The sequence below is a fragment of the Zootoca vivipara genome, chromosome 15 (assembly GCF_963506605.1).
Source record: "Zootoca vivipara chromosome 15, rZooViv1.1, whole genome shotgun sequence".
Taxonomy (NCBI): domain Eukaryota; kingdom Metazoa; phylum Chordata; class Lepidosauria; order Squamata; family Lacertidae; genus Zootoca; species Zootoca vivipara.
The window spans coordinates 29,435,251-29,460,406 of NC_083290.1; the positions used below are offsets into that span (position 1 = coordinate 29,435,251).

General features: G+C 47.7%; 1 protein-coding gene across 1 annotated transcript; it reads right to left on the reverse strand.

Annotated features, from left to right (window-relative positions):
* Positions 1–14,288: 14,288 nt before the first annotated feature.
* BUD13 (BUD13 homolog) lies at positions 14,289–25,056 on the reverse strand. The gene is made up of 11 exons (XM_035139934.2): positions 24,893–25,056; positions 23,003–23,099; positions 22,641–22,725; positions 21,398–21,455; positions 19,190–19,614; positions 18,704–19,056; positions 18,146–18,254; positions 17,246–17,384; positions 16,720–16,904; positions 15,717–15,798; positions 14,289–15,345 (listed from the first exon to the last, which is right to left on the reverse strand). Exons 1-11 carry the CDS (start codon positions 25,039–25,041, stop codon positions 15,252–15,254), a joined length of 1,776 nt encoding a protein of 591 aa, XP_034995825.2. The 5' UTR covers positions 25,042–25,056; the 3' UTR covers positions 14,289–15,251.
* Between the last annotated feature and the right edge of the window lie 100 nt (positions 25,057–25,156).

Sequence of the window (25,156 nt, forward strand, 5' to 3'; positions counted from 1 at the left end):
GCGAGTTGATCCACCCCTAGAAGCAACTTAGCTGCCTTTTCCAGCTTTGCAGTATCCTTTCTGAGGTGGCTTAACCAAAAACTGTATGCCGTAGCCCAAGTGTGCTCCTTACCACAGATTTATATAACGGTTTTAATCTCGGAGGTGGAATTTGCCTTTTCAGCGGGGCGAGCATCTTCACTCCTCCAAGTTTTCAATCCTGCTCAGTCACTGCCAGTTCAGACCCCATGGGTTTATATGTGAAATTATGATGGATTTGCCTCCATGCGCATCACACATTTACACTTGCCAACACGGAACGGCATTTGCCCTTTTTCTACCCGTACCACTCTTTTAGAGCTCCTCACAATCCTTTTCCATTTTAAGCACACTGAACTTCACCCCTAAGTCTAGATTATTATTTTTTTAACAAGTTTAAAAGCACAGGCTCTGATCCATAGCTAAAGGTAAAGGGATGAGACCTCTGACCGTTAAGTCCAATCACGGTGCTCATCTCGCTTTACTGGCCAAGGGAACCGGCGTTTGTCCGCAGACAGCTTCTGGGTCATGTGGCCAGCATGACTACGCTGCTTCTGGTGAACCAGAGCAGCACATGGAAACGCCATTTACCCTCCCACCGGAGCGGTACCTATTTATCTACTTGCACTTTGACATGCTTTCGAACTGCTAGCAGCAGGAGCTCACCCTGTCGCTGGGATTTGAACTGCCGACCTTCTGATCAGCAAGCCCTAGGCTCTGTGGTTTAGACCTTCCTCCATTGGGAGAACTGTCCATTTATTCCAACACTCTTTTTCTTTAATCATCAGTCATAAAATGACCAATCGCCATCATTACATGCCTTTAGGCCTTTAGGCACCAGGCAAAAACATTCCTCTTTATCCAGGCTTTTAGCCATTAAATAATTTATGGTCTGTTAAAGTTGGGGTGGGGGGTGAGTGACTGATATTGTGCTTATTTTTTATTATACTGTCTGTTATAATGTGTTTTATTATGTTTTTATTAATGATGCCCCATATAATGTGTTCTTAATGCTATACACCACCCTGGGATCTTTTGATAAAGGAAGGTATATAAATTGAAAATAATAATAATAATAATAATAATAATAATAATAATAATAATAATATCTGCTGTTTTCATTTCAAGGGCAGCTCCCATTTGCAAATAGCAGCTTCAGAGGGGCTGCTTTTATGATGACTGTGACAGGAAGAAAAAGAGTTAAAACTTCCCTTAGGAAGGGCCATGGCTCAGAAATAGAGCACCTTGTTCATATGCAGAAAATCCCAAATTCAATCTATGTCATCTTCAGGTAGGGCTGGGAGGGACTCCCATCTGCAGCAGAGAGAAGTCCAGAAGCAGATGTAAGGAGGACAGCCAAGAGGCACAAACGGGTCAAGCTGGGGAAAGCTTGTGACAAGCTCCCCTTCCCCCTGGTATCCCAGAACCAGGAGAGGCATGAAAGGGGCAGAGGAGAAGGTGGCTCCACACAGGTGCAGTCTCAGATTGCTTGGGAAAAACCCTGGAGAGGTAGGGACTGCAAAGAGGCAGGATGTACTCATTAGGACTGACACTCCTGTGCAGATCCTGTTTTTGTTAATAACTTGCCTGGTGTGATTTACTGCTGGCTCGCTCCTGTCAGTCAGGCTAATGTGAGGGGATGTGGCTGAGGAGGTGTGGCCCGTGGAGACCCCTGAGGAGCCAGTTAGAGAGGTCTGAGCAGCCACATTTGGTACCACTGCCTCTTTCAGTTCCTCACCACTCTTCCAGACCTGCATCAACTTTCCAAAGAGGACCTGCACCCCCTAAAAGATCTGGGAGGCCCTCCCACACACGACATCCATCTTCCTCTTACAGCATCCCTTATTTCTTCGCAAGCTCATTTGATATGTTGATGACAACCTGGAGCATTCCGCCCCCTAACATGGCTGTAATTGCAGAGCATCTGCTCCCAACAGTGACTGATGAGCCACCAACTCTGACATCAGCAAGAGCTATTAGAGAGGGCGGCAGCGGCAGCAGCAACTGAGAGCCAAAGGCAAAGGGGTAGCCTATCCAGAGTTGCTGTTTTCCAACTTCAGCATGAAAGGAAGTGTGCCGAGGCCCTGGAGCTCTCCAATGTGGAGAGGTGAATTAATGTATAAACCCCTGCCACTGAAAAAGGATGGGTGGCACCCTTGGCCAAGGCTTCCCTGTGCTTATTCCATGCCTGGCTATTAAGCCAATAGAAATACCTTTAAAAATATTAATCGGCTAGAGACAGGAGGGGCAAGGCAGCCAAAACCAACCACCACACCAAAGCACATCAATCTCTGCCGAACTCTGCCGACACACAATCCCCTTTCCAGGGGGACCACCAGGGAAGACCAGAACTCTGGGTGACAACATCATAGGCAATATAGCAGAGAAACAGCAGCTACGCCGGCTTCCAAGGCAATTCCAAATCAAAGACCGTTCTCCCATGTTGCTGTAGAGAGTTCCCAATACAGTTTGGAGGTTCAATTGCAATTGAAACATTGAAATTGGGAGGTCCCCCCCCCCAGACAATTCCAGTTGGAAGGCCTGGTTGAGACTAGGGATGGGAGATATGTATCATACAAAACTGGTTTGAAGTCCATATTGTGATATCGGTTTCATAGTTTTCGACCTGGCAATGTATCGTGAATCGTGATGTTTGTTGGGAGCTGGGCATTACCGTATATCATCCAAAACCAGTTACAGGTCTGTATCGTGATACTGGTTTCATAATTTTTGATCCGGCAGTAACCATGGGGTGTGGGTGTGGGTGTGTATGTGGGTGTGGGTGTGTGATGCAAAAATCACAATGTGGGAAAAACCATGAAGCAAGCCAATGCCTCTACATAACTCCATCCTTATTTCAGACATTGTGGTATATCAGTATATTGTGGTGTTCAGCTAGTGATCTATCGCGATGATAAAAACCAGATATTGCCCAGCCCTTGTTGAGACCTAGGAAAGATGTCTCATTCCCCAAGTGTCTTCTCCTAGCTGAGGCACAGGGAACATCTGTTGCCTTCCAGGTGGTTCTGGGCTCTATAACTCCCAGCAGGTGACCTGGCTCAAGATCCAGACATGATGGGAGTTCTAGTTCAACAGTATCTTGGAGGACCTCCTCTGTCCCCCAGCCCAGGGCTAGCTGGCAAGTGGCCTTTCCCACTGTGCCCTCCCACCCACACCCCTCAGGCATGTTTCTATGGAGGTGGTTTGGAGAAGGAAGATGGGGGGGGAGGAACTCTGGGTGATGTTGTGCACTGAGGACTAAGCCCTTAATCTTAACTAAACACATTACTGATGAGCTCATCAACAAAAATCTAATTATTATGTGTGAGGCCAAGCTTAATTGCTTGTCCTTGACATGCATAATGTACCACATAAGCCTATTACCCAGTGTAAGCCTATTATTATTATCATCCGGCTTCCTGTCAAAAGTATAAAAGTAAAACAGTTAAACATTGGGGGGCGGGGGCGGGGAATAATGCCGCACAATTAGCAGCCAAGCCGTCATACAAGAGATCTCAATTCTCAATAGCGTCTGGATTTTACCCTCGCATCCCCTCAGGTGCGTCAGACAAAATGAGCAACAGGGACACCCTAGAGTCTCTGTCCTTTCCCCCCACACACACACCAAAAAATACACAGCGGCCAAGGAGGTGCACTTAAGCTCACACACCCCTCTAGTGCAACCAAGTGATAAATCCAGGATGACATACCATCTCCTAAGTTCTGTAGTGAGGCGGAGTAGAATCTACCCACAAACATGCCTAACTCCCTTTCTGATCGGATTACCTGGTTCTCAAGTGTACAGAAGTGTAGGCAAGGTGTTTTGAGGGGCACCTAATCCACAACGTGCGAGATGGAGCATGCACCTTAATGAGCTGTGGGCTGATTTTCAGCCCCATCAAGTTTGCAAACAGGTCTTGATAACGGGACAGCGCAAGGAGGCTTGGGAAGAGGGAGGAGTTTGGGGGAATGATGTCACAATGGAGAAACAAGACCATCTTTGGTGGGGTGCCTCTTCTAGGCGAGAGGGTGGTTGTTTTGAGGTGGGGGAGCAAGTTGGGTGGAAAGTCCACCCTTGGCTTGCCCTCCTTCAGCACTTCCTGAGATAACCTCTTCCCTTTGTTTTAATAAAATTTATTTGGTTTTTGAAATAAAATTTTTACAGAGATATATCAAACATAAATCATAAAAAGAAGATTCCAAGGAATCTCTTAGACTTCCATCCTCCCCTTTGTGGGTCCTTTTATTCATCCTTTCCTCCTGCATCTTTTATGATCAACCAAATCCTTTACCTCTTCCATTATGTCCAGAATTCAACCTTAAACTACAAGTGATATTCCAATCCTACTAACGATTTTAACTGTTTACAATGGTCTTTAAGGTAAGTTATAAATTTTCCCCATTCCTTGTTAAACTTTTGGTCTTCCTGATTTCTAACTCTTCTGGTCGTTTTAGTCATTTCAGCATAGTCCATTAACTTCTCCTCTGGTGGTGATAACCTCTTCCGTCCAGGTCCGCAAATCTTACAATTTGCAAATGTGGACATTATTATACCGTGGGCAGAGGCTGCGTTGTCTCCATGTTGAGTACAGCATCGAGCGCAAAGTTAAGAACCACCAAGCCAAGGCTCTGCCACCTTCAACTTTCGAATACCTCTTGCCAAATAAAATCCAAGCTTGCCACACCCTCTCCTTCCCATCAGCTCGGTCACAGGCACCCCTCCTTGACCCGCCACCCTCGCCAACCCCGCCGCTGTGCCCACCATCCCTCTCACGCTGCTTGACTCCTGCTCATCACTCCCTAATTAAAGCGTGCTAATGAGACAATCAGGATGCCAGCGCCGGCTGCACCGCGTCCCCACCCGTGTGCCAGTGCCATGCAGACTTATCACCACTCGCAGGATGTTTACAATAATTTTTAATTTGTACAATTATTAATCATTTTTCTATCTGCCTCATTTGCATAATGATTAGCCTGCTCAGTGTTTGCTATGACTGTGAATGACAGCATTTTAAATTAAATTAAGATTTTAATATCCTCTCCCCCACTCTCCTTCCTATGGCTAAGGCTAATCAAAGTCGACCGGCGACGTCGGTTTTGAAGGCAGCAGCTGCCTTTCCAAAAATAACACTCAAAGGAACATGGGTGGCAACTGGGCTAGCGGCTGCCGCACGGAAGGCGCAACGCCACCCCAGAGCCAAGGACTGGGGACGTCTCTGCGGCCAGCCCAGGGGCGGAGGAAGGGGGTGTGGGAGGTGAGGATCACCCCAGGTGTCACCACTGAGGGGGGTGACCAAATGCTGGGTGGCACTCACCACGGGGCCTGCAGCGCGTTCGACCCACTCATCTCTCCTGGGAGAGAGCTCTGTGCTGGGCAAGCTCTGCGCTGCCCAAACGGTCCACCACTGCCTCTTCCCCCCCCCCCAGCTGCAGGGTAGCTGAATGGGAGGAGGCAGGCAGACTCCAGAGGCCCCACAGTGCGCCCCACCCCGGTGCCCAAGCGGCTTCCTCCAGCCTCTCCGCACAGGAAATTTTCTCCAGTGGGGAGGGGGGACCACGACGCACAGAGCAAGCTGTCAAAAGTCATGCTACAGAACCAAGGGCCTCTTTCTTTCTTTCTTTCTTTCTTTCTTTCTTTCTTTCTTTCTTTCTTTCTTCTATCTTTGAAATAATTTTTATTTGATTTTACCAGTAAAAAGTTATAAAAATCCAACTAGATCCATATCCAGAGATTTCTCCGAATCTCAGGACTTACCCCACCCCACCCCCTCCATGGAGTCCCATTTTAAGCCATCAAAACTGCATCTTCTTCCAAACTCTAACTTTTATTTCAATCCATATTGTCCATGGTCATTGTTACGCTACAAGTGAAATCAAAATCCTGCCCATGTTTCCATCGGCTTACAGTGGCCTCTTAGATAACTTATAAAAAAAATTCCCATTCTTTTATAAAGTTTTTGTTCTCTTGGTTCCTGTGTTTCCCAGTCAGCTTTGCCATTTTGGCATAGTCCATCAGCTTGGTTTGCCATTCCTTTCTGGTAGGAGGGACCTTGTCTTCTTTGGACCATCTCTGGGCTAGTAGCATCCGAGCGGCTGTTGTTCCGTACATAGAAAGTCTTTTCTGGTCCTTTGGAATGTCAGTACCTGTAATTCCTAATAAGAAAACTTCTGGCTTTTTAACAAAAGCTATTTTAAACAAAAGGGCCTCTTTCGATCCATATAGCGCCAGGTAAGTGTCCATCAGTAGCAGGTATGCTAAGGTCCTTGGAGGCAAGAAAAGATCCAGCCAAAAATGCATTCCAGATCCAGCCCTGACATTGGGCAGTGGGGCAATCGCCTCAGGCGGTAGATCTTGGGGCAGTGGTGGCAACCCTCTCCTGCAGCTTTACTTCCTAATCTCCGACAATTGAGCCCCAGCAGAGGGAGGGGAGACTGTGCCGTGTGTTCAGCCACCTTGTGCTTTGTGGTAAAAACCTCTCTCTGGCCAGGAGAGTCAAGAGGTCTGCCCATGAAACTGAAAATGGAGGGTGCAGAAGTGCAGCCCCCCAAATTAGGGGTGAAGTCTGTCGCATCATCATAATTCAAGACACCATGCAAACCTACGCCCATGCCCCTTTCCCTCTGCCTTCCATCACTTATTTGGTGAAAGCAAAGCTGTAAGTTGTTTTTTTAAAAAATAAATTAAGCAATAGTAAAATAATGATGATTGATTGCACTTGGTTCAACCGAGGCTGCCTCACTCCCACATACAAAGCATACAGAGAAAACTCAGCAGAGAAACACAACAGTGAAGAGAGCAATTCCAAGGCGAGCTGATAGAAAGGAAAAGAAACACACATTTGTTCATCTGCCGAGTATTTAGGGGCCGGACGGAAAGGTCTTGGAATACGCCCTGAAAACATAAGCTCCCAGGTGTCCCTGTTTGGGGGGATTTAACCCTGGTAAATCCACACACGTTTAACATGTAAGCATGCTACAACCGTTGTTCCCTAGGGTCTCTAGCAGTTTCTTCCAGGCAAAAATGCATCTTGGTTTCCAGAGCATATGCCACGGATTATGCATGCATGCCTATGAACACGGAGGTATGATGCAGTTCACCACCTGCTCTTTTACACACAGCAGGAAAATTTTAGCACTGTTGATTACAGATTCATAGGGCAGTTGGTCTCACAAACATATGGACTCTAGGAGGGCAATGCCAAGTGTCAGCCGAAGACATTCTACTGCCCAATGTAGAGCTCAAACGGCACCGCTCCCCCCCCCCCAGTTCACAACGCCTGAAGGAGGCCACTTCACCCCATGCTGCATAGCAGGGCCGGCCCTCTGCAGGAGCAGCAGGTGCCTTCCAGAATGTGTGGTTTGATTAGGGGAAGGGGGCTGTCAGGAAGTGATCCTTGGCACAGGGACTGGGGTGTAGCATTCAGGACTTTGTAATTGTTTGTTTATTTGTTTGTTTATTTCTTTATTTCTTTATTTATTATTATTATTAATTGTTGTTGTTGTTGTTGTTGTTGTTGATGTTATATTTATATTTATGTCAGCCCTGAGTTCTCACTGGAAGGACAGATCCTGAAGCTGAGGCTACAATACTTTGACCACCTCATGAGAAGAGAAGACTCCCTGGAAAAGACCCTGATGGGAAAGATGGAGGGCACAAGGAGAAGGGGACGACAGAGGATGAGATGGCTGGACAGTGTTCTTGAAGCTACAAACATGAGTTTGACCAAACTGCGGGAGGCAGTGGAAGACAGGAGTGCCTGGCGTGCTATGGTCCATGGGGTCATGAAGAGTCGGACACGACTAAACGACTAAACAACAACAACATATTCATATCCTGCCCATCTGGCTGGGTTTCCCAAGCCACTCTGGGAGGCTTCCAGCAAGATATAAAAACATAATAAAACCTCAAACATTAAAAAATTCCCAATACAGAGCTGCCTTCAGATGTCTTCTAAAAGTTGTGTAGTTCTTTATCCCCTTAACATCTGAAAGGAGGGCGTTCCACAAGGAGGGTGCCACTGCCGAGAAGGCCCTCTGCCTGGTTCCCTGTAACTTCGCTTCTCGCAGTGATGGAACTGCCAGAAGGCCCTTGGAGGTGGATCTCAGTAAGACATATCGGAGGAAATGCAAATATGGTCTGTCAAAACTTAAGGAAGGCAGAGCATGCAGCAGAGAGAGAACCAGTTGCAGACCAGCTTCCAACTACACAGGCCCTGCCTGCTTTGTGCTCCAGCTGTGCCAGGCACTGGGACTCTGAGAAATTCCACACCTCAGCTGGCAAATACAGAAGGCCTCTTGGGGAGCAGCTTTCATATTCAAATCCCCCCTGGCAAAGAGGAGGGGGGAGAACAAAAGGAGGGATTTGTGGACCTTAGCAACCAGCACAAACCCCTTGAGTTGAGTTCTGGCCAAAAGCAAAGGACAAGCCTCTCCGAGCAGGAATCCGAGCAGTTTTAGTCCTCTCTACAGAGCTCGACTCTGCAATGGTGAAGATCTCTCTCACACAACATGGAGAGCCCTCCCTTTAAAGAGTGCCTCTGCGAACTCTGCGACTGTGGGTAAGTGCAGTTCCTCTAGGTTTTGCTGGTGAAATGGTAGCTGGTGACAAGGAGCAGCTGGCGATGCGTAGACCTTTACCCAGGCCCCGCATTCCCCCTTCCTCACTTCCAAGGGTGGGTCCACTCAACCCAAACCACTTGGACCAGGCGTGGCGAACCTGGAGCCGTGAAAAATGTTGTTGGACTCCACCTCCCATCTGTTCTGACAGCCAGCGGGGCCAATTGTCGAGAATCTCCGCCAGCACTTGGGAGGGGCACAGCTTCTCTACCCCTGACTCAGAGTTTCCGTAGCTGGAAATAGATCTGGTTCGGCTTAAGCAAGTGAGCCCATCTACATACAGAAGAAGAAGAAAAGCAGGCAGCAAGCAAGCCCAGCTGCATTGGAGCACATTGCAGAGAGGATGGTCTGGAGGCTTGGATTTTTAAGGGATGCTCCGATCCCAGAGCCCTCACAGTGGTACGAAGCCTGGCCCATCCTGCCCACTGCACTTTCCATTTTCCAAACCAGGCCTTTATCTATCGAGGCGGCCAGAAAACGTCCGTTACAGAGCAGCCTATAAAGCAGAGACAAGCCCCCTTGGTGCCACCTAGTTCTCAGGTGCTTGCTTGCTTCCCATGCAGCCGCCACAAGCGCCACAGGAACTGCCGAAAGCAACGGGTGCTGCTGGCGCAGCCGAAGACTGGGAAGGGCTGGCTCTCTCACTACAAGGCAACTTACACTTGCCCACCAGGTAAGAGGGGAAGGGGGCCCCAGCTGGCCTGGGAAAAGGCTGGGTCAGTCCCTTCATTTCCCTGATCTCAACCCTATCCCAGCACTTAACTGCTGTTCTTTCCCCCCTGCACCAAACAGCTGTGCACCCGCGCAGCAGCAAGAGGCCCCCCTGCACCCCTCCACACCCAAATCCTCCTCCCATGGACCTCCAGACCACCCAGAGGGCAGAGTTTGTCATCTGGGATCCAGGCAAGAGAACCGAGCATCCCATGAAGGTAAAGACAAGGGGAGGAGGTCTCCTGTCACCTGGGGTGAGGGGGAGGTCCCAGTTCTGCACGCAAATACCTACTTAATTTGCCCTCTTGCTTTTAGCACACCTCAGGGGGAAACAGCTTCAAATACCTTGGAGGGAAGAAAGGGGGGCTTTTGGTTGGAATTATTTCTGCTAAGTGGGAGGAAACAAAGTTGTTTTTTTCCCTTCATCTCTATGCAGCACCCTGCGCAGGCCAAACCTTGGTTCAGGGTTGCTTGTGCATTTGATAAAGCACCCTGCTCTTAAATGTAACATCATCACAGCGCTTCACAGTTTTGTGAACACACAGGTGGAAAGCCAGAGGCGTGCAGGTGAGATTTACTGAGCGAGTTGTGGGGCCATCTGCTTTGCAGGAGAGGAGAGGCCAGCACCCACAGGGACCCTTCCAGAGCCGGGCTCTCTGCTGCCTCCCCTCCCCACCACAAGCATCTGCTATCTCGCAGCATCCAAGCAAGCTCCAGCCCTGCAGCCCTGCAGTCAAGAACAGCTCCAGAAGCAAGGGGAGCTCCCAGGGATTCAAGAGGGAGCTTCCAGACCAGCCAGGTAAAGCTAAAAGTGAAGAAAGCAGCAGCACCAAAACTAAGCTTGATAAGGGACATTCAACTAACCTCAAATATAGTATTGGTTCTACCAAATCAGAGCCACGCTGGGGCAGGAATGGGAGCCTGGTTGCATTTCTAAGTTGTTTGAGCTAAAACAGGCATCCCCAAACTTCGGCCCTCCAGATGTTTTGGACTACAATTCCCATCTTCCCCGACCACTGGTCCTGTTAGCTAGGGATCATGGGAGTTGTAGGCCAAAACATCTGGAGGGCCGCATTTGGGGGTGCCTGAGCTAAAACAAGCAACTAAAATGTTTCCTCTCTTCCTGTATCTGCCCCCACCTGAACACAGTACAGGTGAGTTTTTCCTAGGATTAAAAGCAGCCTTCCATACAGGGCGAGTTGCAAGGCTTAGGATCCGAACTCTTCACACCAAAATAAAAGGGTATCATTCACCATTTTCTGCTCTGCAGGAGTAAATGTCATCACCACCCCCAGCCACCCCTTGCCCTTGGAGAAGGGGGCATTCCTTGGAGAGAAGAGGGCCATCACAAAATCCTCAGAACCGGCAGCAGCTGAATATGTGACCAAGTACCAAAGCGATTTCCCAGAACAAAGGTCCTTTCTTGGCCAGGCTGCACCTGCCCTGCCTCCTCTGGACAACCTGGCAATTAACCCAGCTTTCAGGTGAGCATCACAGGTGCTGGGGGATGATTCTGGGGAGGTTTGGGGCTGAGGAGAGACAGGAGCAGGGACTTCACGTTAGTCTGATACCATCAAAACAAAACAAAAACCACAAAGAGGCCAATGGCACCTTAAAGACAAAGCCATTGATTATGGCGCAAGATTTTCTACATTGGGCAATTGTGCCAGCACCAATGGGAAAGAATAAATGCACAGAAATAGGATTTCAGAAAGGAGAACATTTCAACCTACCAGACCACTCTGCTGTTGATCTTGGGGAGGCAGGGGGCCATCCTCAGAGAAAGAAACTTCAGTGTGAATCCGCTGAATTACGACTCATCAATAAGTTCAATAACGTTCATTTGAGTCTGAATAGAAACCATGGCTTCCTGTCCAACTATAGGTGTTAACATAATTATCTTTGCAGTGCTGGGTAAATGATCACCAATTTGCTGTGTCAAGGGTTCCTGTGCCTATTTAACATACCCTCTAAGCTCTAACTGAATTATCACTGATGGTACTTTTTGCATCTCATGACTGTTCAACTCCCACCTTGCATTTTTCTCCTCCTGCATCTACACCTGTCAACTGAGATATCACTTCATGCATCTGATGACGTGTTTTGGTCCACGGAAAGTTATGCCATAAACCAATAAATTTGTGAGCCTTTAAGATTTAAAGTCCCAATAAAGGTTCCCTTTCATCCCCTCCCAGGACCCCTCTACCCATGAGAAAGTGTAGCTGCTGCTTCTTGGGTATTGTTACATTCCCACAGGTGTACCCAGGGCAATTTTCATTGGCCAACCATGAAAAGGTCAGTGACGTAAGACCAGGCTCTTTTGAGACTCTAAAAGCAGTTCCCAAGAGGATCAAATGAATCACTATTCCTTCACAATGAGAGAACAAATACTGCTTCATGGTGCAACTGACTTAAAGGCCTTTTGGTAACCTGAGACTTAACAATGGGACTATTCACCGTACGTAGATTCTTACACGCCATCACTTCTGCACAGAACCAACTTCCAGACTGTCCACAGAGAGAGCTACCGTAGCTGGAACGCCTCTGCATACTCTCGTGCCAAGCTCATCACACTGAAAAAGAACAGGGGGGCAGAGGAAGCTGGGAAATTTGAAGGAGACGATGTTACCAAGGTAAAGGTTCATCCCAGCAGCAAAGGAAGTTGGTAAGAGAATGAGGGCAGTACTTTCCTGCTTGAAATTTATCTCCCCTCACCCCTAAGGCTTAGGGAGGGAAACAGTGGAGCCCATTGAATTTCAAAATATGAGGGTCCCACTTCCTATTGGCATCATGCCCAAGACCTTCAGGCTTCACTTACAGGGTAGCTTCAAGTCCTCATTGCTCGCTTGGCTCTACTGGAATGAAGCCTAGTCACATCCCAACCCAGTGTTCCACCTCTAACGTGGGTCAGCTAGCTGGACAAGCAGGTAATTCCCTCCCCTGCCTCCTTCACCACTTCTGCATCTACTTATATCCTTTTTGAAGGGACGCAGGTGGCGCTGTGGTCTAAACCACTGGGCCTCTTGGGCTTGCCGATCGAATCTGCTTGATGGTGATGAGCTCCCGTTGCTCTGTCCCAGCTTCTGCCCACCTACCAGTTTGAAAGCACACCAGTGCAAGTAGATATATACCGTAGGTACTGCTGCAGCAGAAAGGTAAACGGCATTTCCGTGCACTCTGGCATCCATTGCAGGTTCCATTGCACGCTTAGTCCTGCTGGCCACATGACCCAGAAAACTGTGGACAAATTCCGGCTCTCTCAGCCTGAATCGAGATGAGCACTGCACCCCAGTCACCTTTGACTAGAGTTAACCATCCAGAGGCCCTTTACCTTTACCTGTATTCTTTTTGCATTCCTCTCCTCTTGCAGCTTCCTTGTCACCTTCCTGTCATCCTCAACCACACGGAGCCCATTAAACATCACAGCACAGCCTTGAAGTCTCTGGCTGCCCAGTTTGAAAACTCCACAGCACACAGGTTCTTCTTCAGGGACTGGGGAGCTCAGCCTCGTATTCGATATGGAGAACCCCAGGAAGGAAGCTGCACCCACTCCTTGGTAAGGGACCCATTGAGCAGAGTGTGCTTCGGGGCAGAGCTGTAGCTCAGGGGCAAAGCCATCACTGTACCCTGGAATTCTGCCTAGTCACATCCTTGAATAAGGCTCCAGGTCCAGTCTCTGGCATTTCCTAATCTAAAGGTGATGAGAGAGATGCACCCTGCTTCAGCCCTGTCAGTCACAGCAGACAATACTAGGCTAGATGGAGAAGTGGTTTGTTTTGCTGCAAGGATGTTAGAAAGAGGAGTGGGATGGCTGTCCTCTTCATGGGTCAAGGAAGAAAAACTTGCCCCAGATGTATAGCTTCTGTTAAGTAGAATCACAAAAAGGGATGTGTTGCAGGCTCAGGAGCCTAGAGGCATCAATAGCAAACCCCAATCTTGCTCAGTAGGTGAACCGATGTGAAAAAAGCAGCTCCCACCCCCCCTCGCAAGAGCCAAAAATACCTGTTCCCAATCTCTCAGGGCACTGCAGATTTCCCAAGGGAAATGCACCTGTTGTTCAAGCCCAAGGAAGTAGGAGTTGAAATCGGATCAGCTCTTCATTAGGAAGAGTGAACAAGATGCATGCACACTGCCTAGCATCATTTTCAAATTTCCTCAAAGAGCTACTCCACTCTTAGTCCTTCCCATTTCTAGTTAAACTACCTCTTCTGCAAGTATATATGAAGCGGATGTGAACATGGTGGATTGGGCTGCTCTCTCACCGGACCGCCCTTTGTTGGCTCCTCTCATGGCTGTGGCTTAAGGTGCCTGGTCATGCTCAGACAAAGGACATTTTAATACTGCATCCCATCTCTGCCAATGGACACTGAAAGCATCTGCTGCTTGTGTTTTGTTTCAAAAGGGCCATTTTGGAAGCCAAACCACAACATGCAGCACTTATCTGCTGAAGAGAGCGGAGAAGGCCAAGAGCTACAAGCCAGAACTGAAACCCATCCAGACTGAGGGAGGAGGGCAAGATTTTGCCACCATCCACCGAGAGGCTTACAGGTATCCAGCCAAATAGTGGCCAAGAATTAAGCCCCAGGGAGGCATCCAAAAGTTTGGATGGGCTGTTGCAGGGTAGAGATTGGAACAACAGCAGCTTAAACAAGCTCTGCGTTCTCTTTTGCAGGCATATTCCACTCCCTGTCTGTCGATTGCAAATGTACCTATCCCAGCAACAGAAGTCTAGAAAAGAAGCAGACAACTAAAGTGTGGCTGTGCCAGAAGGATCAGACCTCAGGGACTAATGGCTGAACATCGTGGATTTTAAAGGGGGCTGGAATCTATGCTCCTTCATAAATTCTAAAATTGTACTCTCAAGTTGTGTTCGTGTTTGGATATCGCCATAGCAAAAACGTACTTGTGTTCAATAAAAAGGAGTAATATAAACTTGAAACAGCTTAAGACCAAATCTTTCTTGTTCCCTGGTACAAACATGGTGGTAACAGAACTTTACAAAAGGAAAAGGAAGTTGTTATTTACAAACTGTACATCAAAAATACAAAGAGTAGTAGAAATTTTAGCTGCAAAGAATCCCATTTCCTATGAAAAAGTCTTTGCATTTAGTTTCCCTATGTTTTGCAGGAACAGAAGAGACTCCTTCGGTGACACCAGCAGATGCTTCAGGGGAAATGCAAAAGGGTTTCAGAACTTGCACGTTGATTTCCCAACTAGCTCCTTGAGGTGCTGTTGGAGGCAAGTACTCAAATACTACAGTGTGGATTTCCAGCTGGTCCTTTTAGGAAAAAGCTATGGGAAAATGTTCTCCCTGCCCAGGCAAAAGCTGCACAGTCCAGAAGTGCGTGCACCCGACAGTGCAAGACAGAAAACCCAAGATGGTGTGCTTATTTACACCCGGATGTTCAGAGCCACAAACCAGCCAGTGGTTTCAACCATGGTGAGCAGCCACAAGAAAACAGTTAAACCCTTCCAAGGCGCAGAAGGAACACTATTCAATGAAGGGAGTTCTCCTTAACCTCGTCTCTCGCTGTCCCTTACCCAGAAAAAGCACCTGAGATTTCAGATACAGCTTTTGTCAGCTGCAGCATCCTCAACTGCTCCATGAGGCTAATATGGAAGAGACCAGTTTCTTCCAGCAGTGGATTTCCAGAGGTTTCCATCCGAAAAGGACTTGGGGCTTCTGCACCATAGGTGGCTCTCTCTCACACCTCCTTGTCCAGTCTATATATACTGCAGGAATTCCATCAGCCTCACCTTCTGCCTGGATACGGCAAGCTGCCTCCAAGCCCTTCCAAAACCACCTGGAATAGTCTTGATAGGTGGACCCCTTTAACCCTGTTGCAGAGGAGATCCTTCCATCTCCAGCACTGGGAGAAGGTTCCGTCGCATCTCAGGATGGAAAATCACATGTCCTCAACACTCCACTTGTATGCCAGCTCCTGAACTGCCTTCTTACTTGAGATCCTAGCAAAGCGCTTCTGCTCAAAGCCGTTGGACCTACAGGAACAGAAACAATGTCAATAAGGTGACCCAACAAACAACTGGGGCAGGCAGATTTGTTGGGGGAGCTGGGTGGCCTTCACGGTGCAACCAAGTCCTTCAAATTTCCCAGCCCCAAATCTTGGTCATGAGAAAGTTGCCAACAGCAGCTGAATGGAGATATCCCACCCAGCCGCAAACTTCACAAAGAAACCCCACTAGGGATACTGCTTCAGAGTCATAATCAGGGACAGAGGACAGACGCGAAACCTGAAGTGGTTTCAGCAATAAGTCAAAATTACATGTAGGAAATGCCACATGGGTCCATCACGTGGTTCTTTGTAACTGGAGACCATCTATTACCATTACTAGCAGAAAGACAGACTTACCTGTCCACTCCATCCCAGCGATACCCAGGCCAGATGTTGAACCTATTAAGTGGGGGTGCTGGTCCATTGTATCTTGGTTTTTCTGAAGGAGGGAAGAAAAATAAGCAAACAGCTTCAACATTTTTTTTCAGTGAAGCCAGGGAGTTATGTTAGCACTGACCCAAAACACATAAAGTCGAGAAGAACCAACAACAGTGGTCCTCAAAGACCGTGTGATTTACAGGGAAGACAGTGTGCAAGGCACAGGGTTCACAGGAAGATAAGAGGCAAGGCAAGAAAGCAGAATGCCTAATACAGTGGAACCTCGGTTTATGAATGCGATCCATTCCACGGAGGCGTTCGTAAACAGAGGCATTCGCTCCCCAAAGGCACACTTCTGTGCGTGCGTGAAGCGTCGATAGAGCGCTTCTGCAGACACACGCTGCACAGATCAGTTCTGTGCGTGCACGAGCTGCGCAGATCGCGTCTGCGCATCCGACGCCGCGAAACCCAGATGTAAACACTTCCGGGTCCGCGGCGTTCGTAAACGGAAGCGTTCATAAACGGGACTGTTTGTAAACCAAGGTACTACTGTATGCCATCCATCACAAAATGCCATCCTAGAGGAAGCACCCATGAACATCTCCCCCCCCCCAAAAAAAAAACAACCAATTTTTGTTGAGGGGAGCTTAGAAGTAGAATGTGAGGACTGGGTGTAACAGAGAAGGATGAAGGGGGAGTTTCCTGCCCAGTTCTCTTCACCACAAAGCTTTACTCACTCCTCTCACTCCTGACACCCTATCCTTTTCAAAAGGCATTGTTGAAAAATCCATTTAGGTGCATCTCTTAGGATCAAAGTTATTTCCAAGCCGAACATTCCACCTCTTAGCTGTAACAGACCAGAACTCACCTTTGGGAAGTACGAGAATTAGCACAGTGCCTCTTCCTGTCTGTCAACCACAGCCACCCTCCCCACCGCCACAAACCTTTCTACCAGTAACACCTGGAGACTGCAAGTGCTGACCTTTTGTATCTTTCTTCTCCTTGGCCTTTTTCTTCTTAAGGAAATCAGCCATGGGGTCCCCTTCACGCTCCTGCTCCCGCAGCATCTTGTCCAAGTCCTGGTCGTCAATGTACCGGGCCAGTGGCTTCTGCATTTCTTTTGCTGCATCTTCCACATTCTGCTGCTGCTGCCGGCTCTGTGTGAGGCTGCAGGGAGAGGCACAAACCAAAGCAGGGCATAAGCGCCTGGAGTCACCATATTTTCTTGCCTTTTTTGCACAAGACACTATAGGAGGTTTGGAAAGAGAAGGGTCACCTGCTGTTGCCCAAGTCAGCAACACACCAAGGAAGGCTTGACATAGCGGCTCTTCTCTTAGGGTAACAGTTGTGGCTCAATGCTACAGGCAGGAGGTGTCAGGTTCAATATTCTGAGCTGGTGTTAGGACACCTTCCTTTCTCACTGTTAAGTGAGTTTCCCATCCCCATTTTTCAGTGGTCTGATAGGGAAGTGCGGCTTCTGCCCTGAACACAGGAACCATTCAGCTTACCCCTTTCCCCATTTGGCATACTGCTCATCTCTCTCAGATTTCTCCTGTGCTTTCTTGCGCTGTTCCAGCAACTCCTGCTTCAGGTCCCTCTTGCGGCCCGACTTGTCCCGGAAAACCGTTTCAGTATGTCGCGATTCAACTGGGGGAGGGAAGGGGGGGGGAGAAGGAGCCAGGTATTCAAGCTAGCCACAACAGGAGGCTGAAAAATGTCGCACCATCGAATTTATCTGTTTGGTGAACTCAGCACACCCAGTAAACATTTGATTATTTCTGTAGAAAAGCAAAGCTGTAAATGATAAATTGAACTGGTATTTTTCCGCTTGCAGGAAATGTGGGTCTCTGGACTGCAGAACTTTGCTTTTAGACTTACAAGGAGCCAAGGACGAGACAAATCGTATGACTCACCACCACAACTGCTAGCAGCTCTTGAGTTTCAAAGGTCTATCTGCATTTCCTTTCAATCTGCTGGGTGCTAACTTCATTGGGTGTGAGCCATTAGACCCCAAATATCTGCACATTTTTCAGTCATAGCCCCTCACACCCGCAGGAAAGGATGGTGGTTCACAGTTTAGAGAATGCAGCAGCCGCAACTACCAATTCCTGCAACTAGCAGTCCCAGCTGATCACCACTGCATTTGCAGGAGGACCTGCCAAAACTCTGGTGGGCCCTGCTCCACTATGAAGGGTCACAGCCAAACATTTCCTTCTGAAAGCCGCTTTCATTCCTACTATAGTTACCCAGTCTTGGTGGTGATGACATGTCCCGATGGGTTTTAAACAGAGGGGCCCATACAACCCAGGGGGTGAGGGCTGGATTCATGTCCTACTTGTGCCACGAAGTCACTGTGTGACCCTGAGAAAGTCCCATTCTCCACCTCTGCCTCCCACCCCACAGCTCACCTTCCAAATGTTTGCTGCTGCTTTGCTGTTTCCTGAGCTCATGCTGCTCCTTCCTCAGTAGCTCAGCTGACACTAAGCCAGCTTTGCCTCCCGAAAGCATCTGAGGGCCCTGCAAGCCAAAAGCAGCACAACAGCTGTGTCAAAAAATAAAAATGCTACCCTTGTGCCAGTTCCACAAAAGTACTGAACCCCATACAATTCCAGTGTAGCTGCCTCTGGGGGAAGTCATTCCCCATAGCACTTGGGGAAAGCATACAGGTAACCTTTACAGGGTTCCACAGCTCCTTACTTATTTATTTAGAGCATTTTGTACTCTGCTCTTCAGCTCAAAAGGCTCCCAGAGTAGTTAGATACAATCAATTAAAACAAGACATCCCTGCCTGAAGATTTACCATCTAAAACAAAAAAGAAAAACACAACACACAAAGAGAAAAGGGGCAGGGAGAGAAGAAGAAAAAGCAAAGTCTGGCACCAATTCTTAAGCAGCAGTTCTTATCATGGTTGCCATGTTTACAAAACAGAATCAGCACATTTACTGCTGAATAACAAAGTCCCCACCTTTTGGACGCCATCCTTCCCTTTGGTGTCCTTGGCCCGTCGAGGTGGTGAGAGGTCAGGGGGGCTCTTGGACCTGTGGGCCTTCCTCCTGCCTTCTTGACCTCTTCGGGGAGGGGACAAATCAGAGTCTGAAGACTTGCACCGTGTTCTTCTGGGAGGAGAGAGGTCGGAAGGAGAGCTCGGGCGCTGTGAGTGTGTACTGCGAGAGGCCCGTGGTGGGGAAAGGTCCGAATCTGAGGAGGTTTTGGCACTCCTCCTGGGTGGGGGAGAATCGGAGTCGGATTCAGAATCATGTCTCTGGCGCTTCCTTGGTGAAGGTGCTGATGAATGGGACTGTTTATTGGCTTCAGAGTCTGTAAAGTGGCATACAAGCATCAAAACAAATTACCAAATGTGACTGGACGTTTACCAGGACTTCCAATAAGAATAACTCACCCTCCCAAAACATACTCCTCTCTGGAGAAAGGCTTCCACAAATCTACTCACCTCTGGCGTTGCTTTGCTTTCCTAGACCCCCAGTGGGCAACTGCCGTTTCTGAGACAGCAACGGGCCGGCATCAGAATCACGCATCTTCTTCTGGGGTGGGGACAGGTCAGAGGTAGCTTGCCACCTCTGATGGGCTGAGGGCTTGTCAGCGTAGTGTTCCTTTCGGCCTCCATGCGAGCTTCTGGTATTATTTTTGCCTGTGTCAGAATGATGCCTTTTAGGTGATGGATCAGGTGAGTCCCGGCGGCCCCTCCTGGGTGGGGACTGATCTGGTGAGTCACAACGGGTCCTCCTGGGCGGTGACTGGTCCGGCGAGTCACGGAGGACCCTCCTGGGCGGTGATTGGTCCAGCGAGTCATGACGTCTCCTCGGCGGTGACTGGTCTGGCGAATGCCTTGCTCTTTTTTGTTTTGTGGCTTCTGAACTGGAAGGGAAAAGAACAACGAAAACCAAAATGCACATTAGTCAAAGCTTCAAACAGGCAAGTCACTTTCAGTAAAAAAATTGCTGCCGTATATGGTTTTGACACAGCAAGCTGGCAGCAAGTAGGGAGTAGTAATCCTGACCAGAGAACACCCCGTGGGCTGACTCAGCCTCCTGGTGTTGGCACTTGAAACTCTGCCACTGCCAGTTTCTTTGCCAATACCACCACAGCCAGAATGCCAACAGTCCACTATGTGTGCTCTTTCTTTGGAATCAAGCGACAGTTAATTATTTATCTTGACGCCGCCCCTCTTATACCACAATATGGCCAGCCTAGTTCTAACTATGTTCATAAAGATGTTGGGAGGCTTACTGTGCCCTTTTCAACTGTGCAGAGCCTACGCAGTATGTATTCAATGAGCCTGCAGCAAGCTTTATGCCTTAGCTTCAAAGACTTCATACAGCTGGTGTGCTGCAAACATGAAGTGCTAGTCATTCCTTCCACTCACAAACTATGTTAAATAGCTGCTCCAATCCAGAAGGTTAAAGCCACTGTCACAGCAGCTATTAAAATCATCTTGAAGGAGCTGCTCCTCCTCCTCTTCTTCTTCTTCTTCTTCTTCTTCTTTTCTTCCTCCTCCTCCTCCTCCTCCTCCTCCTCCTCCTTTGGTGATCCCTCGTAGACAAGTAAGACTGTCTTCCACGAACACTGTCTTAACATTGAGTCTGTAAGTGACTGTGGAGGCCAATTCTGGATCCACCCGTCCTTCCACAGTGGTAACATAGTTTTCTAGGTGGAGTTGCTCATGGTGAGGATTTGCCAAACATGCCTTCCTCTTAACACGTTTCTCTCTTTCGTCCTGAGTTTGAACGTCTTCAAAGTCCAGGACACCTTCGGTAAAAGCTGTTCTCCAATTGGAATGCTCGCAGGTCAGTGTTTCCCAGTTGTCAGTGTTTATACTATGTATTTTTAGATTTGCCTTCAGTCTTTAAACCTCTTTTGTTGACCACCAGCATTACGCTTTCTAGTTCGGAGTAGAGTAGTTCCTTTGGAAGACGATAATCAGACACCCGGACAACATGACCAGTCCAATGAAGTTGATGTTGAAGGATCATTGCTTTGACACTGGTGATCTTTGCTTCTTCCAGTACACTGGTATTAGTTTGCCTGTCTTCCCAAGTGATTTTTTTTTAAAAAATGGGGACACCGTTGATGGAATCTTTCAAGGAGTTGGAGATGGTGTTTATAAGTGGTCCATGTTTCACAAGCATGCAGTAAGCTTGGAAGTACAGTAGCTTTATAAACAAGCATTTTGGTTTTCCTGTGAATATCCCAGTCCTCAAACACTCTGCTCTTCAATTGGGAGAAAGCTGCACTTGGCGAGCTCAAGCAGTGCTGGATTCTGGCATCAATGTCAGCCCTTGAGGAAAGGTAGAAGTGATTAACACTTTTCAATGTTACACCATTGAGTTGGATTTGTGGCAGAGAGGTTGTTTTGTGCTTGTTGGTGCAGCACTTTGGTTTTTGGGATGTTGAGCGAAAGGTCAAGCTTTTTGTAAGCTTCTGCAAAAATATTTAGGATGGTTTGGAAATCATCCTCCGAGTGTGCACACACTACGTTGACATCAGCATACTGAAGCTCTATGACGGAAGTTATGGTAACCTTACTCTTTGCTTTCAGCCTACTCATTAAAGAGCTTTCCATCTGTTCCTCCTATACCACAGATGTCTCCTAGTCAGGAAAACATAAGCTGTTAAATGCTCAACTAAATACCCTCCTTACCTCTTTGTTGACTTTGCAGTCACAGAACGATCAGATTCTTGTGACTCTTTCTTCTGATCTGAAAAAAGAACGCAATTCAAGCCATGTTTATGTAGACCTCTGAACTGTCTACATAAAAATCTACATTATGAGGGGATGCAAATTTTGTGGCTTTTGCAATGGTCATGCAAAGGACAGCAATGTCTAGAAAACTAACCCAGGAGCAGTGATGTGGAGTGGAACATGTTCCAGTGCTTTATCTTTCTGCAGAATGCATTCCATCTCATATGGTAATTAGTAACAATGTTATAATACAGTGTTAGGCAAGTCAGACAGTGTCAACCTTTCTAAGTGTTGTTTACTAAATATAAGTAAAATAAACACACTATATTAGATCACCTTTTAGAGCATCAGAAAGTTTTCCAATGCAAATTACCCCAATTCAAAAAAAAATTCTGGAAAATTCACATCACTGTCCAGGAGAGCACATATTTTTCCATGCAAAAGATCCCAAGGATAATACCTGGTGTCTCAAGGTGGGAGAGACTCCTGCTAGCTGGATGGATCAAAATCTGACTTGGTATAAGGCAACTCCCTGCATTCCTATGCTCGCCCTGCTCCCTGAGCAAAAGTAAACCCCCGACAGGCTTTTTTGGCAACCCACAAACTTCTTTTTCAAACTCCACTTCCCACAAACTGTTTCACCCTGCAAATACTGCTGGACTACAACTCCCATCATCCCCGAGCATTAGCTATGCTGGCTGGGGGATGATGTGAGTTGGGATGTCATTGAAGGGTCACTGTTGACCCACTTCTGTAGCATAGTCATGAAAAACGGATTACACTTGATACGTCAGAGCAAAAATATTCACACTAGCTGAATTCTACATGAGATTTCATTACTAACAGTTTGCATTCTTATGACTCATAATGTCTTATTTTTTTAAGACCCCAATGAACCTCTACATTGCCTAAACACTAATAAGTAGAGTGTGTTTATTTTCCTTCTTCATTCTTTTTTGTGCAGTGACCGCAATCTCTTGGTTACACTTCCATAACATTTACTAGGCTATTTCTCTGTTCACCTAACCTCACTCTTCTGCCACACCTACAGAGAGACATAACTACACAAAAGAACCCCCTCACTCCTCCCCCAAAAAATGTGCTCGTCTGGGCTGTGTGTCTACATGCAGAGCTAACCTGATGAAAGCATCTCACAAAGCACAAAATCATCACCCCATTAGAAGAATTACAGAACACTAACCTCCCAACAGCTTCCACTTGTTACTGGTTCGGAATTCTTCCATCCATTTAACCTCATCTGGCCGCTCATCAATAAACTCAGCCACCTGGAAGGAAAGACAGGAGATCTAGGCAATCCCAAGAGACATGTCGCACTGCGAAGCCAAAATCTCCCCAGCTGAGCGACCCTTTTTACAGTGTGTACTCAATGCATCTGTGCTTTTCTGAACCCTCCAATTCCAATGAGTAAAATGGAAATTATATTGACTTCCACTACACACAACTGAGATGAAAAGACGATGTACTACTCAGAGAGTTAAAACAGTTTTAAATAAGTGATGGTACAGCTAAGCACTCTGTTTCCAACTACCTCCAAATACTCACCACAGGTAAGTCTCCATCATCCCCCTCCTCATCCTCTTTTTCCTGCTCAATAGGGATATTTTTCCAGCTCGTGTCATCATCATCCACTATGCGAATTCTGGATGTCAAACAGATAAAACAACATGATCAAAGATCAGCATATTGTTTAAATGTAATATCTGAAAAAAGAGAAGCTCTCTATAATAACAAATCACAGTAGTATCACAGTGTAGCATCTTACAAGCACTTCAATTTATTAAGCCATCACACTCATGAATAAATTTTCTAGATAACTGCTAGGCTGTTAGAATGTAGTTTTGCTTATCATCTTGCTGCCATGACGTGCCTATTACAGCCCAATTTCATGCATGTATTCAATGGGGCAACCTTAGGCCCTAGAGCAGAGCTTTCCCAACTTTTCATGTTGGTGACACACTTTTTAGACATTTTGTGGCACAGTAATTCAGTTTTACTAGCAAACTGTAGGTTAAACAAACCCCTTTCCAACCCCAGGATGAGCATGGGAAGCATTTGTGTGACACACCTACACACTACAGCCAACACACTAACATGTCGCAACACAGTTTGGAAAGCTCTGCCTTAAGAGCAAGGGTGGGCAACTGCTGCACTCTGCCTAATTTCATGTAGGTGGTAGAGAGGGGAAGATGCCATTCCCCAAACAGATTAACCCCTCCCCTAAATGTGGCTCTGAACAGGAAAAGGCTCCAAGGTACCATAAGGGGAGAACAATTTCATAAATCTACCTAGTTATTAGGTTTCCCACATCCAAGCCCAACATGCTAACTACTCTGTTGGAAGCTCAGAATGCACAAGTGGGCTGCACCCTCATTTTTCTTATTACCGGTATGTGGTGTCCACTGCTTTAAGAGGTCGTTTGCTACTCTACCTGAGTGGCATACTAAAGGCCTCTATGGGCAGCACCATCAACATGCTTGCCATTTTGCAAGATTCTTATACAAAGACTACAAACTCCTGCATTCTAGGACCTTACAATCTGAAAGCTATAGTAAACTCCTAGGAGAGGCAGGGAGGGAATAGGATGAATGGCAGGCCAACACTACTGAATAATACTGAGGCTTGGTTACACAGCTGTAGAGAAAGAGGGTAAATAGAAGATTGGTGGAGGCATAAAAAGAGTCTCGCATTCCAGCACTAATCTGGTAGCAATAGGAAACCAGAAATTGCACAGACAAGATCATGAAATGCCACACAAGTGATGTGAGCAAGTGGGCTGCCTGGAACGCTCTGTCAGGTGGTCCGGTGGGAAAGACAGAATTGGACTGGTTCACCTTTGTCATACGGGAGGAATTTCACAGGTACGGCATAATCCCAGTATGAAATGCAAGCAGCCTGCTAGAGAAGGAAGAGTCTCCTCTACCCCACCCTGCCGGGCAATGCTCCATCCCTCCTCTGCCCAACAAGCAAGTAAAAAATGCTGCAGACCAGTATATTTGGGCATATTTGCAAGGCTATTAAAAACATAAATGGGCGTTGTGGCTTGAAAAGCAGGGCGGGAAGTCTGACCAACCAAGGCTGCCCTGCAGTGAACTTCGGCATTCGACCGTCATTTATTCATTTATATCCCTTTCTTTTTGCCCTCAAGAAGCTCAAGGGTGGCACACATGGTTCTTCCTTCCATTCTCATTTAACACCCCCCACACACAACAACCCTGAGAGGTAGGCGAGGCTGAGAGGCCGTGCGAGGGGATTTGAAGCGCAGAGCTATTTCTATGCGTTCACACCCCTCAAAAGGAGGGGGAAAGCAGAGCGGGGAAAGGGAGGAGGGTCTCTTCGTCATCGGCAGGGAGGAGGAGAAGGAGGAAGCGGCGACAGAGCCAACATCTACCCCCGGCCCCCCATCCTTATTCCCTCCCTCCTTCCCTATCCCACCTTCCCGGAGGCAGCTCCTTCGCCGCCTTCTTCTTCTTGCGCCGCTTCTTGGCCTCCGAGTCCGCCGCCGGCCCGCCGGCCTCCAGGTAGCGCCGCCGCAGGTATTCGGCCTTGGACAGGCCCGAGGCTGAAGCCGAGGCCGCCGCCATCTTCCTCAGGCGGGAGGAAGCGGAAGCCAGGTCGGCGCCAGGGTCAGAACCATAGAGAAAGAGCCTCTTTTTTTTTTTTACCCTCCCCTTCTTCTCTATGGTTGGAGCAGCTGGG

Bases quoted from the DNA above. Each gene is read 5' to 3' on its own strand.
- BUD13 (XM_035139934.2), bottom strand. From the start codon at position 25,041: ATGGCGGCGGCCTCGGCTTCAGCCTCGGGCCTGTCCAAGGCCGAATAC. The intron at 22,726-23,002 runs GTGAGTATTTGG...CTTTCCTTCCAG, and splicing joins ATGATGGAGACTTACCTGTG to GTGGCTGAGTTTATTGATGA. The intron at 19,615-21,397 runs GTAAGGAGGGTA...TTTCCCTTCCAG, and splicing joins ACTGCAAAGTCAACAAAGAG to TTCAGAAGCCACAAAACAAA.